Below are 13,284 nucleotides of genomic sequence, written 5' to 3'. Positions count from 1 at the left end.
TTTAAAGGATGACAAATCCAACCTGAAACCTGATTACTTCTGGGGAAGCCTGAACTCACAGCCCACCCTACTGGCCTCCTGCCATGGAGGGGTTTCAGCCTCCATTACTGCGGACGGTCTCTCGGATACCCCCGCACGCCCGCACCGCGGCATCTCCAGGCCCTGAGTGAAAGGAACAGTGACAGACTACACTGTGGTGGCAGCTCACTGAGTCATCAGTTTTTTTCATGTGTTTCCAGTAAGGATCCATTTAAACCGGACAATTCATAAATCTTGCATAATAAGGACACTCAGTCAAGACTCACATCCATCTTCAAACCCTACTCTAGGGGGCTCTTTATGCTAAAGATGAAGCATGTAACAATGGTCACATTTCCTCGCATTTTAATAATAATAAAGGGGTTCTTTTTTTAAGATATATTTTTATTGATTTCAGAGAGGAAGAAGAGATAGAAACATCAATGATGATAGAGAATCACTGATCAGCTGCCTCCTGCATATCCCACACTAGGGACCAAGCCTGCAACCCGGGCATGTGCCTTGACTGGGAATCAAACCAGTGCCCTCTTGGTTCCTGGGTTGATGCTCAACTGCTGAGCCATACCCAGCTGGGCATGAAGGTATTCTTTTAAAGGGGTTATATTATACTCAGGAATTTGTCTTCTGAATTTTCATACAAAAATTTAAAAATCCGCCCAGCCTGCATGGCTCAGTGGTTGAGCGTCAACCTATGAACCAGGAGATCACGGTTTGATTCCCAGTCAGGGCACATGCCCAAGTTTCGGGTTCAATCCCCAGTGGGGGGCGTGCAGGAGGCAGCCAATCGATGATTCTCTCTCATCACTGATGTTTCTATCTCTCTCTCCCTCTCCCTTCCTCTCTGAAATCAATAACAACATTTTTTAAAAAAATTTAAAAATCCATTTGTTCATCTACTTCCTTGATTATCTCAGCACTGATGTTTATTCTCAAGCAGCAGGGACAGAAAATCTGGGGTTGAAAAGGCTAAATATAAGCAAGTAGAAAATAATCAATTCAAAATATCAGTTACTCTGTAAAGGGAACTGCGTCAACAGGTCGGGATCTTTTATTAACAAAAGCTGGCATTTAAAAATAAACTGCTATCGCCCTGCCGGAGTGGCTCAGTGGCTGAGCGTGGACCCATGAACCAGGAGGTCACGGAGCGATTCCTGGTCAGGGCACATGCCCGGGTTGCGGGCTCCATCCCCAGTAGGGGGCGTGCAGGGGCACTGCTGATCAGTGGTTCTCATCTTGGGGGTTTCCATCTCTCTCCCTTTCCTCTCTGAAATCAATTTTTAAAAAATTAAATAAACTGCTATAATTTGGGCTTAAAGTTCTCGGTGACACGCCTGTGTTTTCACAAGAGGAACGGCAGTAAAACTACTCAGCTCCCTCCTGCGCCTTGGAAATGGGAAGACCCGCAGACACCAAAGCCCCTCAGATCTTGATGGAGCAGACCCTTCTCCGTGGTTTTGTTCTCCACGGTTTCAGTGACCAGGGTCTAAAAATATTAAATGGAAAATTCCAGAAATAAACCAATAATGAGCTTTAAAGCACGTGTCTGTCTGAGCAGTGTGACGAAATGTCTCCCCGTCCCACTCTGCCCACCCGGAGCTGCATCATCCCTTGTGCAGCTTCCCCGCTGTTCTCGTCCCCGCTGCTTAGTCAGCTCCTCAACAGCCCCTCGGCTATCAGCCTGACTGTCTAGGTATCTCAGCGCTGTGTCCAAGTTACCCCGATCTAGTAGTAATGGCCTCAGAGCCAGTCACATCAGGTCTATGACAAAACATTGCTATAACTGTTCTCTGCTATGATTAGTTGTTGTTGTTCATCTCTTACTAAAGTTATAAATTAAACTTTATCATAGGTACATATAGAAAAAACAGTATATATATAGGGCTCGGTACTATCCACTGGGGGTCTTGGTGCATATCCCTGGGAGCACCTACTATACACCTACTAACTTTCTTTGGTTGACAAATGGGGGTTTTTGAGAGAGGAGAGGAGAGGAGGAAAATATAAGAGCTACCCCATGGCCCTTGTAAAGTGAAAATCTTTAATATTACTATAATTTTTAAATACTTTCCATTGTAAAACACTCTAAATCAGATTATATTAACAGTATAAAGGTCGAGGTGCGGAAGCGGAAAGTAGACGTACGCAGCTGAGGCACAGCTCTACCTGGAGAGCAAGATCAGACCGACTGATAACTCGCTGGTGTGAGGAGAAGGGAGCCTCCATGCAGTGTTCAAGCAAACACGAGACTCAGATTCTTTAAAATTGTTAACTTAATTGTAAATCTCCAAACTGTTAATAAAGAGGCATATTACATCTAAATATCCAAATTATTAATAACACGATGGGTTTAACCAGTAACTGAGCATACATTACCAAATTATAAATTACATGTATAATTTTATTGTACAGAAATAATCTTCTATAGACTTAAAATTCCCTTTCCTCTCGGAAATGGTACGTGACAGACTGGGATGAAATGTAAGATGAAGAGGACGGAGAGCCACAGGCAGACAGACAGCAGGACATGCTTTCTCAAGAGCCCAGAAGCTGCAGATGGTCCTACGGCAGCAGGAACACAGCCCTTTCTGCAGCAGCAAACACCTTCCACAAAGAAGGGTATTTCTGAGAGCATCTAATGTCCCCGATTCCTCGGGGGGGGGGGGGGGGGGCGGTTACATTTACTGGTTCTTGGGCTTTGTTTTCAAATTAGAAAGTCCTAGATTAAAAATAATCCCTATTCTTCTCCCCCATCTTCTTTTAAAATATATTTTTTTATTGTCGATATTATAGATGTCTCTTTTAATACTTGTTAGAATGTTTCAATTTTACTAGCTAAGGCTTAATATAAAACTTACAAGTATGCCTCGGCCTCTTCCTACAGAATATGGCTGAGGGGGAAGCTGTCAGCGAGTGGCCGGGACGCTGGAACTATTTGCTAACTTGGACGGCACCCAGCTACTTGCCATCTTCCAGGGTCTTCAAGTGCATGGTTTCAATGAGTTCCGATTAAAGAGCTCCCACGGGGAGCCTGACATGACTTATGACCCGTTCCTCTGAAGAAGACCTTCACCAGAGTCATGGTTATCTGAGATTCATGAGAATATTTGTATTTGAGCTCAATTTTGCACTTAACTCTGGAGTGAAAGGGAGCAGCCACTTGAAAGGCACAGTGGGAAAGAGCACTCTTCGCCTGCTTCCCCGCAAACAGCGTCAGCTAATGTTAACAAGCCCTCTTTATGCCCGGCTGGCGGGGCGAGGGGCTGAGTGTTGACCCATGAACCAGGAAAAGTCACGGAGCGATTCCCGGTCAGGGCATCTGCCTGGGTTGTGCGCTCAATTCCCAATCGGGGGCATGTAGGAAGCAGCCAACCAATGATTCTCTCTCACCATTGATGTTTCTCTCTCTCTCCCTTCCTCTCTGAAATAAATAAATAAAATTTTTAAAAAAGAATATGTTGAAAATATTCTAGGGCCTTAATTTAATTCTTCTAAACTTTAGGTATTTCTGGTTCTTCCCCACCCCCCCACCCCCCACCCCCCACCCCCCCCTTTTTTGGGAAAGAAAGAAAAACTCCTCCCTCGGGTCCATTAGAGAGGCACAGCGTCAACATGTCTTCAAACTGTTCTGGAGAAAGTTGGGGAGACCCTGTTACCAAAACTTTAGATTCAAGAAACTATTTCATAGGGAATGGGCATCAGCAATCAAGTTCCTGTATCTTATTTGCCTGAGCAGATGTGACACTACTGGAAAACAGCTGCTGAATCTTGGAATAGGCAGAATAATGAGAGGCTGGTTAGTAAATGCTGAGGCAACATGGTTAGTCCAATGAGTGAGTGAACTCTGTACCTTCTCCTATGAATGGGAGGTCTCCTGACAACATCCCCAAGAACGCGCATTGAACTGAAAATGAATGGTGGAAGAGGTCAGTGTTGCGGTGAAACAAAATGGATACAGACACATGAAACACACAGACATTACACCAGGAGAGATACAATCCCCAAAGAGAAACAGCAGGAAGTCGGGGATGAAGGGATGTGGAATGAGAAAAATATCAGACCCCAAGGGGCCTGGCCACTTCTGTGGAGGCCTAGCTTGGCTCCCTCCTTGCTCCCTGGAGTTAATCAGATGACAGGGAATGAGGTTCACTCAATCATAAAAGTAAAAGGATCAGGACAAGCAAAGGCCACTCAAAACTTACAGAGGGTTTTCTTAACACTTAAAATTTCAGGCTTCACTGTATGCAGGCAATGCTATGAGCATTAGTCAAACTCATTAAAGTGATACCCCATCCCATTATCTCCAGAGGTCTTGGGACCGTGATGCTGGGTAGTCCTTAATGCGAAGCTCAAATAGGAGATTCTCATTAAAGGCTGAAAATACAAATAATTTAGGTGACAGGGTTCTTCTCTTAGTTCAACCAAAGGATCACTATGTAATCCTTGGCAAATCATTTAATCTGAGCTTCAATTTCCTCACCCGAGCTAAATGATCCATACAGTCCCATCCAGCTCTGAAACCAAGGCCCTGGCAAAGGGATCCACAGGGGTTATAAAGAAAAATGATTTCTATATAAAGCAAACACTCATTTCTTGACACTTATCATCTAAGACAAGGATGTCTAGCTGTAAGAATCTTTTCCTACACCCTATGTTTTCTATTGGTGTAAATGCTTTAAGGGAAAAAAAAGAGTACAGCATGAATACAGCTAAAAAGGAAAGCTTTTAGAAATTGCTTTTTATGTAATTTAGGTATTCAATCTCTCACCAACGATAACCCCAAAGCAGAAACTCCTCAAAAACAAGCACACAGAGAGACTGACTACCCAGCAGCCGGCACCTCACCTCCGGTGGCTCATTTCTCCATCGCTGGCGGCATTCTTGCCAGGACCCCAGCTGTGCCTCCGGAAAGGGGACAGCGAGCGCAGGGAGCTCCTCAGCACAGAGCAGTTGGCAGGCACTTCGGTGATGCTGTCCATCTCCTCCTCCTCCATCTCTCCTGAGCCGGCAGGCTCGCTCTCACTCTCTCGCCCCTCTGCGCCCACCCCGGGGCTGTAGAAGCCGTCGAGGGGCTGCTGCTCTCTGGACCTGTGCAGAGCTGGCATCTGGGGGAGGGACACATCGCTGCCATGCGAAGAGTGGCGGTCCAGGGAGGCGGTGTCGTCGGTGGAGGAACTGGATCCGGTGATGTCACAGACCGACTGCTCTTCCTCGGGCTGGAACGGGGAGGAAGCGAATGCGGTTGAAGAGCAGAACCAAGAAGACGCCTGTTATCCCTATCGAGCCAGTGGCGTCACGGTGGGCAGGACGGGCAAGATCGCATGGGCTTCAAGAGAGATTTCTTTTTTAAAGTGTGATCACAGCTGGATTAAATAGCCTCCAGTAAAGGCAGGGTCCAGGGACTATGCTCTTTCTGCCCTCTAGGGGTGCTAGACTAGAAGCCCATCAACTGTCCCTTTCTAACACAGGTCAGTTCCTTCCGTCAATACCCCCAACTGAAATGAAGGGAGCCCTATGTCTGTGGGGTTCTGCTGAATGAAACGCTAAATTGATATCCTATTAGGTTCAATTCTCACAAGCCTTACCTAAAAACAAGGTTGTCTGCTTGGCTACAGGGATGATGTGCTGAGGGTGACATCCCAAAAGCAACCCTGTGATTGTTTTTAGTGGCCTTTTGAAAAAATGTCAGGTTAAGAGCCCACCTAAAATCTTCCATAAATGCCCAAAGTCTGGCCACAAATTCTTAAATATAAGAAATCTATGCCCGGTCGGTGTGGCTCAGTGGTTACGCATTGATCTAGGAACCAAGAGGTCACTGGGTTCGATTGCCGGTCAGGGCACATGCCTGGGTTGCAGACTCGATCCCCAATAGGGGGCGTGCAGGAGGCAGCCGACTGATGCTGTTTCTCTCTCATTGATGTTTCTCTCTCTCTATCCCTCTCCCTTTCTCTCTCTAAAAATCAAATAAGATACAGGAACTTGATTGCTGATGCCCAAAATCAATATATATATTTTTTTAAAGAAAGAAATTTACTCTTTTTTCTCACTTCACTGAGAATTGCCTGAGTACTATCAGGCCGAAGTGTACATAAAATAATCCATAAAGTGATGGGGCGGGGGCGGGGGCGGGAGAATGAACATGAAGCTCCTAACACTCACCAAAAAGTCATAATATTTCGCAGGAGGCAGGCTGAGTGGGACTATTAAGTTTGTGACAAACACGGCAGGCTGTTAAAGGGACCTCTGTGAGGCCAGAGGCCCGCTGATGGCTGCAGGAAGTGACCTAACGCACACTCATGGTTCGCATTAAAGATGTTGCAATGGCTCTCCCACGGATTGTATTTCAGAGGAGGGAGGCGAAGAGGGCTGGGGCCCGGGAAGACACTCGGGGCCGGCCTGCAAACACAGGCGGATGGCCACCGAGAAAGACTTTTAAGTAGCGGATGGGCCGTCTGCCACTGCTGTGCTTCTATGTGAATCAGTGGCTATTCAAGCAGGTGTTGGGAGATTGAAAGCAAAATCACAGAAACTAAACAAATTTTAGAGTCAGGTCTAGGAACACGTCTCAATTCTGTTGCCAGCAGAGTAATTCTGAGTAAACTTAACCCACCAGAGCCTCTATTTCCTGAGGACTCCGAGGATAAAACCCCCCACCATACAGCATTGCTGGGGTCATGAAATGAGATCACACATTTAAAGAAGTTCAGTGTCGAGCGAACAGTAAGTACTCTGTAAATATCAGCCCCGCCTCTCTCCTTTTCTGTCCATATGTAAAGCCTTGGTCTTAATAATGCCAGAGGAGACATTACAAAACCTCTCTTGGGCACATCCTGGGAGTGGAACCACTAAGAGGATGAGGCCACTGGACATCCTGGTGCGAGCAGGGCCAGGTGGAAAGTGCACCGCCCTCCTGCTTTCCTGAGGGCTCGGGTGTGAAACCAGGGAAGACCATTCGGGGAGTAAAAATTGTATCGCAGGGTCTGCGTGGCTCAGTGGTTGAGCATAAACCTAGGAACCAGGAGGTCACGGATGAATTTCCGGTCAGGGCGCATGCCTGGGCTGTGGGCTCGATCCCCAGTGGGGGGCCTGTAGGAGGCAGCTGATCAATGACTCTCTCTCATCATTGTTATTTCTAGTTCTCCCTCTCCCTTCCTCTCTGATATCAATAAAAAAATATGTATTTTTAAAAACTGTACCTATCTGGTCACCCTGAGAAAACACAATTGCTAAATCTAGCACTGGTATGAAACACTGGTATGAACAATCTTATAAATGCTTCTGGCAGTTTGAAAAGCAGGTAAAATACAAAATGCTAATTCTGCGTAGCTAGGAAAATCATTCAGTTTAGGGAGCAGAAATAACTACCATTCTGTAGAGATGGTTCCATCCAGGGAAGGTGTCATGCACTAGGAGGCAGCAAGCATTTCTAAGTGAAGACTTTCCCATTTTTATCAGGTTTTTTACTACACACAGAAACGTTTAACAAAACACGTGCGTATCCATGACACCATTCAGGGATTAGCGATGACTCAAACTTAAAGCTGGAACGTAGATATTATCTAATCTATTTATCTCAGACAAAAGCAATTTATTTTCAAAGATCAGCATCTCCAGAATGGCATTCAGCAGAAATTGTGTGTGTGTGTTGGGGGTATGGGGGTGCGGCAGGAGATTGGTGGTTCAGGTGGAGGAGACTTTAGAAGTCCTTATAATGAAAACCTCAAAATTACAGTGAAAATTACCCAAATTCTGGGTTTTTTGGTGTGTTTTTTTTTTAATGCTATTGGTTTCCCTCTTCCTAAATAACTTCAGAAAAGGACAGACCTTCCCAAGTATGTGGAATTTTTACTTGACACACTCTCGAGCCAACCAGTCCACTCTGAGCAACCATGACAGGAATCCTGAAGCTCCACAAATCTTCGCAAGCCCCTGGAGGAGACGCGGAGTGCAAGGGACAGGAGCCGGGAGGAAAGGTCAGGGAAGGCCAGAGGGACACACAAGGGTCGCTTGGACAGCAATGAAAGTGTCTGAAGGTCATTCAAGAGGCTTGAATACGTTGTGGGCCAGAACCCCAGAAGGTTAAAGCCTCCATTCTTTTTTTTCTTTTTCTTTTTTAATTTCAGAGAGGAAGAGAGAGAAACATCAATGATGAGAGAGAATCGTGGTTGGCCACCTCCTGCGCGCCCCCTACTGGGGGATCGAGCCCACAACACACGCATGTGCCCAGACTGGAAATGGAACTGTGACCTCCTGGTCCATAGGCTGACGCTCCATCACTGAGCCACTCCGGCCGGGAAAGTCTCCATGCTTCTACCATAACTTTGCAACAGCGCCTCCAAGCGGGCCTGGAGAATGTATCTACCCACTGACACAACTGCTCCCCTCACTGCCCCGAAGTCACCATGAACCTGCACACGGGGGCCTTCACGGCGGCCTCGCCTGCCCCTCACCCCCTCGCTACTAAGACAACCGTCTGTGGGGCACAGATCTGCATGCCAGTGCTGACCCTGCTGTGGGAAAGGCCTCTAGTTTTCTTAGGAAACAAAGCAGAACTCGATGCAACCAGGTGCAAAAAAAAAAAAAGGAAACCACCTCCACCCTCTTAGGGGGCCTCAAATTATAAGAAAAACACAAGGTGATTCATGTGGCTGGGCTGGGCTTTTCAGAGAGAAAGCTTGGGCTCCCTAGCAGAGATCTAGAAAGTTCCAATTAAGCCACTTGACATCACCCAGCTCCACAGTGAGCTTCAGGCCTCAGCACATTAGTCAGAAATGACTCTGTGGTTAGTTTATACACATGACATCATGCAGTCTGAGCCGCGGTCCTTCCTCCCACTGACAAGTGTTCATTGTCATCTGATTTCGTTCACTTCCAGTTCTTGCTGTGATGCTGCAGGAAATAAAGGGGCCGCGGCCTTGTTCGAAACCCCTGGGGCCCTGGAGCTCCCCTCTCTGAGGGACCCCGGACACTGCTCCAGCAGAGACCCCACTCAGCGAGCCACAGGCGGTACCTTGGAGAAGACGATGCTGTCCACGTCTTCGCTGGGCGAATGGAAGAGGTCGGAGTCACTCCCAGATTCTCTTTTCAGTTCACCTTCTGTGGGAGCACACTCCCGGCCCAGCCCGACACCCAGGAAGTTCTCACATTCTGAAAAAGAGACTGTATTCAATCAATACGTTAAAAAGGTCCGTTTCTTTCCATTCCAGCCGTCAGACCAGGGACTGCAGGGCTTCGTTATAACGGAGCTGCCAGGCAATGGGCTGAGCCTCATACAGTAACAAGAGTGTCGTTTCACCCAGCCAGGGTGGCCCAATGGTTCAGCATCAACTATGAACCAGGTCACAGTTCAATTCCTGGTCAGGCTACATGCGTGGGTTGCAGGCTCGATCCCCAGTAGGGGTTGTGCAAGAGGCAGCCAATCTAGGATTCTCTCTCATCACTGATGTTTCTCTCTCTCCCTCTCCCTTTGTCTCTGAAATCAATAAAAAAAAAAAAAAAATCATGGGTCTTCTGGAGTGCCCCGCCAAACACACACACACACACAGTTCAGAGAGTATGGTACCTTGGGTGGAGCTGGTGGGTGTGAGCTTTCCACTCCTTCCCCTTTCCACACGTGGAAAAATCAGAAACCCCGTCCCGTGGCTGAGGGAAAACGGGGGGCTGGCCAGGAAGAGAAAGGGCTGTCCCAGCCACTGAGCTGAGCCCTAACAGTCCAGCTGGCAGCCTCACAGAGCACGTCCCCGCTCCAGGCTGGAAAAACACCAGCCCCCGACATTCTCATGGAAAAGCCACAGGAGGACCCAGGGCAGCCCTCGCAGCAACTCCTCCCCCAGGAGAGCCCGCACCACGGGACCACTGACCCAAGCGGAGGAGCATCGCTGTGGGAGATGCTGGTGCCTGCTGAGCCGGGGAGGGGGCAGAGCAGGGGAACCAGGAGAAAGGATAGGAAAGGACTTGAAGTCGTTATGAAACCCACAAATGGGGGGAGGAGGGTCAAAGGCAAGCTAACCCACACCCCAGCTCACGTGTGTTGGTAAGTTTTCAAAAGGAGTAAAATCTTTCCTTTCTTCCTACGTGTCCCCTTCCTAATGAATAAGACAGAGCAGCGCATGAAGGTAGAAGAAGAATGGGCAAAGCCGTAGAGATAGACTGGCGTGGCTTAAATCTCAGTCTGACTACTTATCGCCAGGAAGGTCCCAGGCAGGAAGTCACTTAGCCCCCAGTCTCCATTACCATAGCAGTGAAACGGGAAGATGGGGAGCTCCAGTTAGAAATGATTTATACACACAGCCATCGGAGCTCTGCCCCTCGGCACACAACAGGCGTGTGATCAGCTCGATAATGAAGTCAGGGCTTCACTGACCTGTAACGTGTGGCTCAAGTAGCCTCAGTCAGGAGGCCTTGAGGTGGGCCAGACCCGTTTTATGACCCTTACACAAATGTCAACAACTTCTGTGTCCTGAGTCATTAGCTTTTTCACAGCGAGCAAAACGTGTGCTCTTAACGATGCTGTCTAGTCATCTGGGTATAAAATTATATGTTTGCAAACAAATTACAGTCGGGGTCGGGTAGCGTAGGAACACACCAGCAGCACTCACTGGGCTCAGCGTGGTGCTTTCCTGCATTTATTTACCCAGAATTTAAAAATATACAAAGTAGTTTTAAAAGATACTCTCTCATTTGGTTTAACACTACTGCTGGCCTGCACTGTGTTCATAAAGCAAAAGAAGGAAACCTGCCTAGAATTCACCAAAAAAACTCTGCCTGAAAGTAAAAAACCTCACGTCTTAAGTTCAGAAGCATAAACCAGATGTTGGGTTTTGTTAAACTGAAGTTTAAAAACACCAAAGGGGGATGTTTGAGGTTGGAGTGTGTGTGTGTGTGTGTGGGGGGGGTGTCAACAAAATCCAAGATCATTTCTTTAAACAAGTAAATGAAACTACCGCACATGGAGAAACTCCTGCGAATATTCAAACTGTGAGGCAAACTCATTCACCTTCACAGGGACAGACAGTTCATTGCTTGGGTGGTTGGGAATAATTACACTTTTAGAAAAAGCCCCAGACAGCTTATGGGATAAAGTAAGGGGAAACTTTTAAATGAAAGATTCTAAGGGGCTGGACTGGGGACGTTTCAGCTGCATTTGAACAGAATCAATCTTATAACACACGGAGGCCCTAAACACTATAGCCTATTAATATCCTTTTAAAAATATATATATTTTATTGATTTTTTTGCAGAGAGGAAGGGAGAGGGATAGAGAGTTAGAAACATCGATGAGAGAGAAATATCGATCAGCTGCCTCCTGCACACCCCCTACTGGGGATGTGCCCGTAACCAAGGTACCTGCCCTTGACCAGAATCGAATCCGGGACCCTTGAGTCTGCAGGCCAATGCTCTAGCCACTGAGCCACACCGGTCAGGGCGCCTATTAATATCCCTTAAGTGCTTTCTCCGCGTGGGACAGAAGTAGCGAAAAACACTGCACGTCTGCTTCCAACACTCCCTTTGGAGGGAACTGAGGCGAGAATCAGTAGGAAACCCCCTGGAAATAAAGGATTTAAAGTTTGTCTTTAAAAGTTGTTTTTGTGTGTTTTTTTAAATACACTTTTATGGACTTCAGAGCGAGGAAGAGAGGGACAGAAAAGAAACATCCATGATGACAGAGAATCTCTGGTTGGCTGCCTCCTGCACTCCCCACACTGGGGATCGAGCCCACAACCCTGGCATGTGCCCTTAATCGGAACCGAACCATGACCTCCTGGTTCATAGGTTGAGGCTCAACCACTGAGCCATGCAGGCCAGGCTGAAGTTTGCCTTTAAATGTAAGACTACTGCAGTACAACCACGGGCAAATGGTTTCCAGAAACGCCTTAAATGACGCCTCGGTAGTTTTTAAAGCAGGTTATTAAAATCTGGAAATGTAAACAGAAGTTCTGGGGGGAATGTAGACTTAAGAGGCCAGAATGTAATTAGCCAGTGTTCATGGCAGCTGCAGGGACAGGCAATGGCTACAGCTGCCCACCATGGCGTTCGGGTGACACCCAATAGGAAAAGCTGGTGATGCTCGGGAGGTCAGAGACAATGGCGCAGAGACATGAGGGAACACGCCTTCGTCCCCGTGAATTAGTGGCTAAACTGGGACCACAGCCACGTGCTGTTATTACCAAGCAAGGTCTTAAGAGCGTGATACCCTCACCCGTTGTTACTGAGACCTCCTGAGCGCTTAGGGAAAGACTCAATTCCTGACAGTACTTCCAAAGTCTATGGTTCTTAATGGTCGGCTGCAGAGGGGAGCAACCAAAGGAGCTCTGAAAGAGTTTGCTGCCCAGGCCACAACCCCCAGAGCAAGTAAATCAGAAGCTCTGGGGGTAGGACCCAGCCATCCATGTATCTTAACGCTCCCAAGATACTTTTTTTTTTCATTCTGGAATGTGAACCTGTTTTTAATTACAGTTGATATAAATATTATATTCGTTCCACGTGTACAACACAGTGATCTGATATTTATATTCCTTACAAAGTGATCACACCGTGAGAACTCTAGCAACTATCTGTCGCGGTACGAAGTTACTGTGGCACCACGGACCGTATTCCCTACGCTGTCCATCACATCCCATGCCTTACACTTTATAACTGTACGGCTGCACCCTTTGATCTCCTTCACCGTTTTGCCCATGCCCCCATCGCTCAACCCTGCCAAGATACTTTCAATGTGTAGCTACGATGGAGAGCCACAGACTTAGTCCTTCGCAATATATATTTATAGTTTTACTGGATTAAGAAGTTGTATTATGTTATTGTGTAGCATGCTAAGGAAGAACAGAGCTCCAAATCGAACGGCCTGGTGGTGGAGGGGAACCGTGGCTCTAGGGCATGTGCACTTTGGACACGGGTGTTCAAGCGAGTCGGAGGGGAAACGCTGCTCACCGGGGCTCTGCGGGGGCGCCAGCAGGGCGGCTGCATCAGCACACGGCTCGATCGTGCACCAGCTTTCCCGGTTTATCTGAAGGAGAGAAGAGAGACTGAGTTTCAGACAGTGAAGCCATGTGGGATGCTCTTCCAGCAGCTGCGAGTGCACATACTGCTCCATCACTTCCATCTTTTTCTTTGAAACTTGACTGCAAAGTGGGTAAAATTATTTTAAGAAAAAATACCTTTTCACAATACACACAAGGCAATCGATAATTAATGCTCTGGGGAGATTTTTGATAAAACTTAGGCATATAAGAGTCATTTTTATTAAAT

The 13,284-nt window shown here is 47.2% G+C and overlaps 1 protein-coding gene across 2 annotated transcripts in view; it reads right to left on the bottom strand.

Moving 5' to 3' along the window:
• AKAP13 (A-kinase anchoring protein 13) overlaps positions 1-13,284 on the bottom strand; it is a 186,927-nt gene that overhangs the window by 47,638 nt on the left and 126,005 nt on the right. The window contains exons 8-11 of one of the 2 annotated variants that reach the window (XM_081114819.1): positions 12,967-13,042; positions 9,047-9,183; positions 4,882-5,252; positions 3,887-3,940 (exon numbers count right to left, since the gene is read on the bottom strand). In XM_081114819.1, the coding sequence (XP_080970945.1) occupies positions 3,887-3,940; positions 4,882-5,252; positions 9,047-9,183; positions 12,967-13,042 (638 nt within the window). The remainder of the gene's footprint in view (positions 1-3,886; positions 3,941-4,881; positions 5,253-9,046; positions 9,184-12,966; positions 13,043-13,284) is intronic. The other variant, XM_081114820.1, reaches the window with a different exon arrangement.

Source organism: Myotis nattereri (genome assembly GCF_964212035.1).
Source record: "Myotis nattereri genome assembly, chromosome: 21".
In the NCBI taxonomy this organism is placed as follows: domain Eukaryota; kingdom Metazoa; phylum Chordata; class Mammalia; order Chiroptera; family Vespertilionidae; genus Myotis; species Myotis nattereri.
Note: the sequence above shows the minus strand (reverse complement) of the source record. Positions and strands in the feature narration are given on the sequence as shown.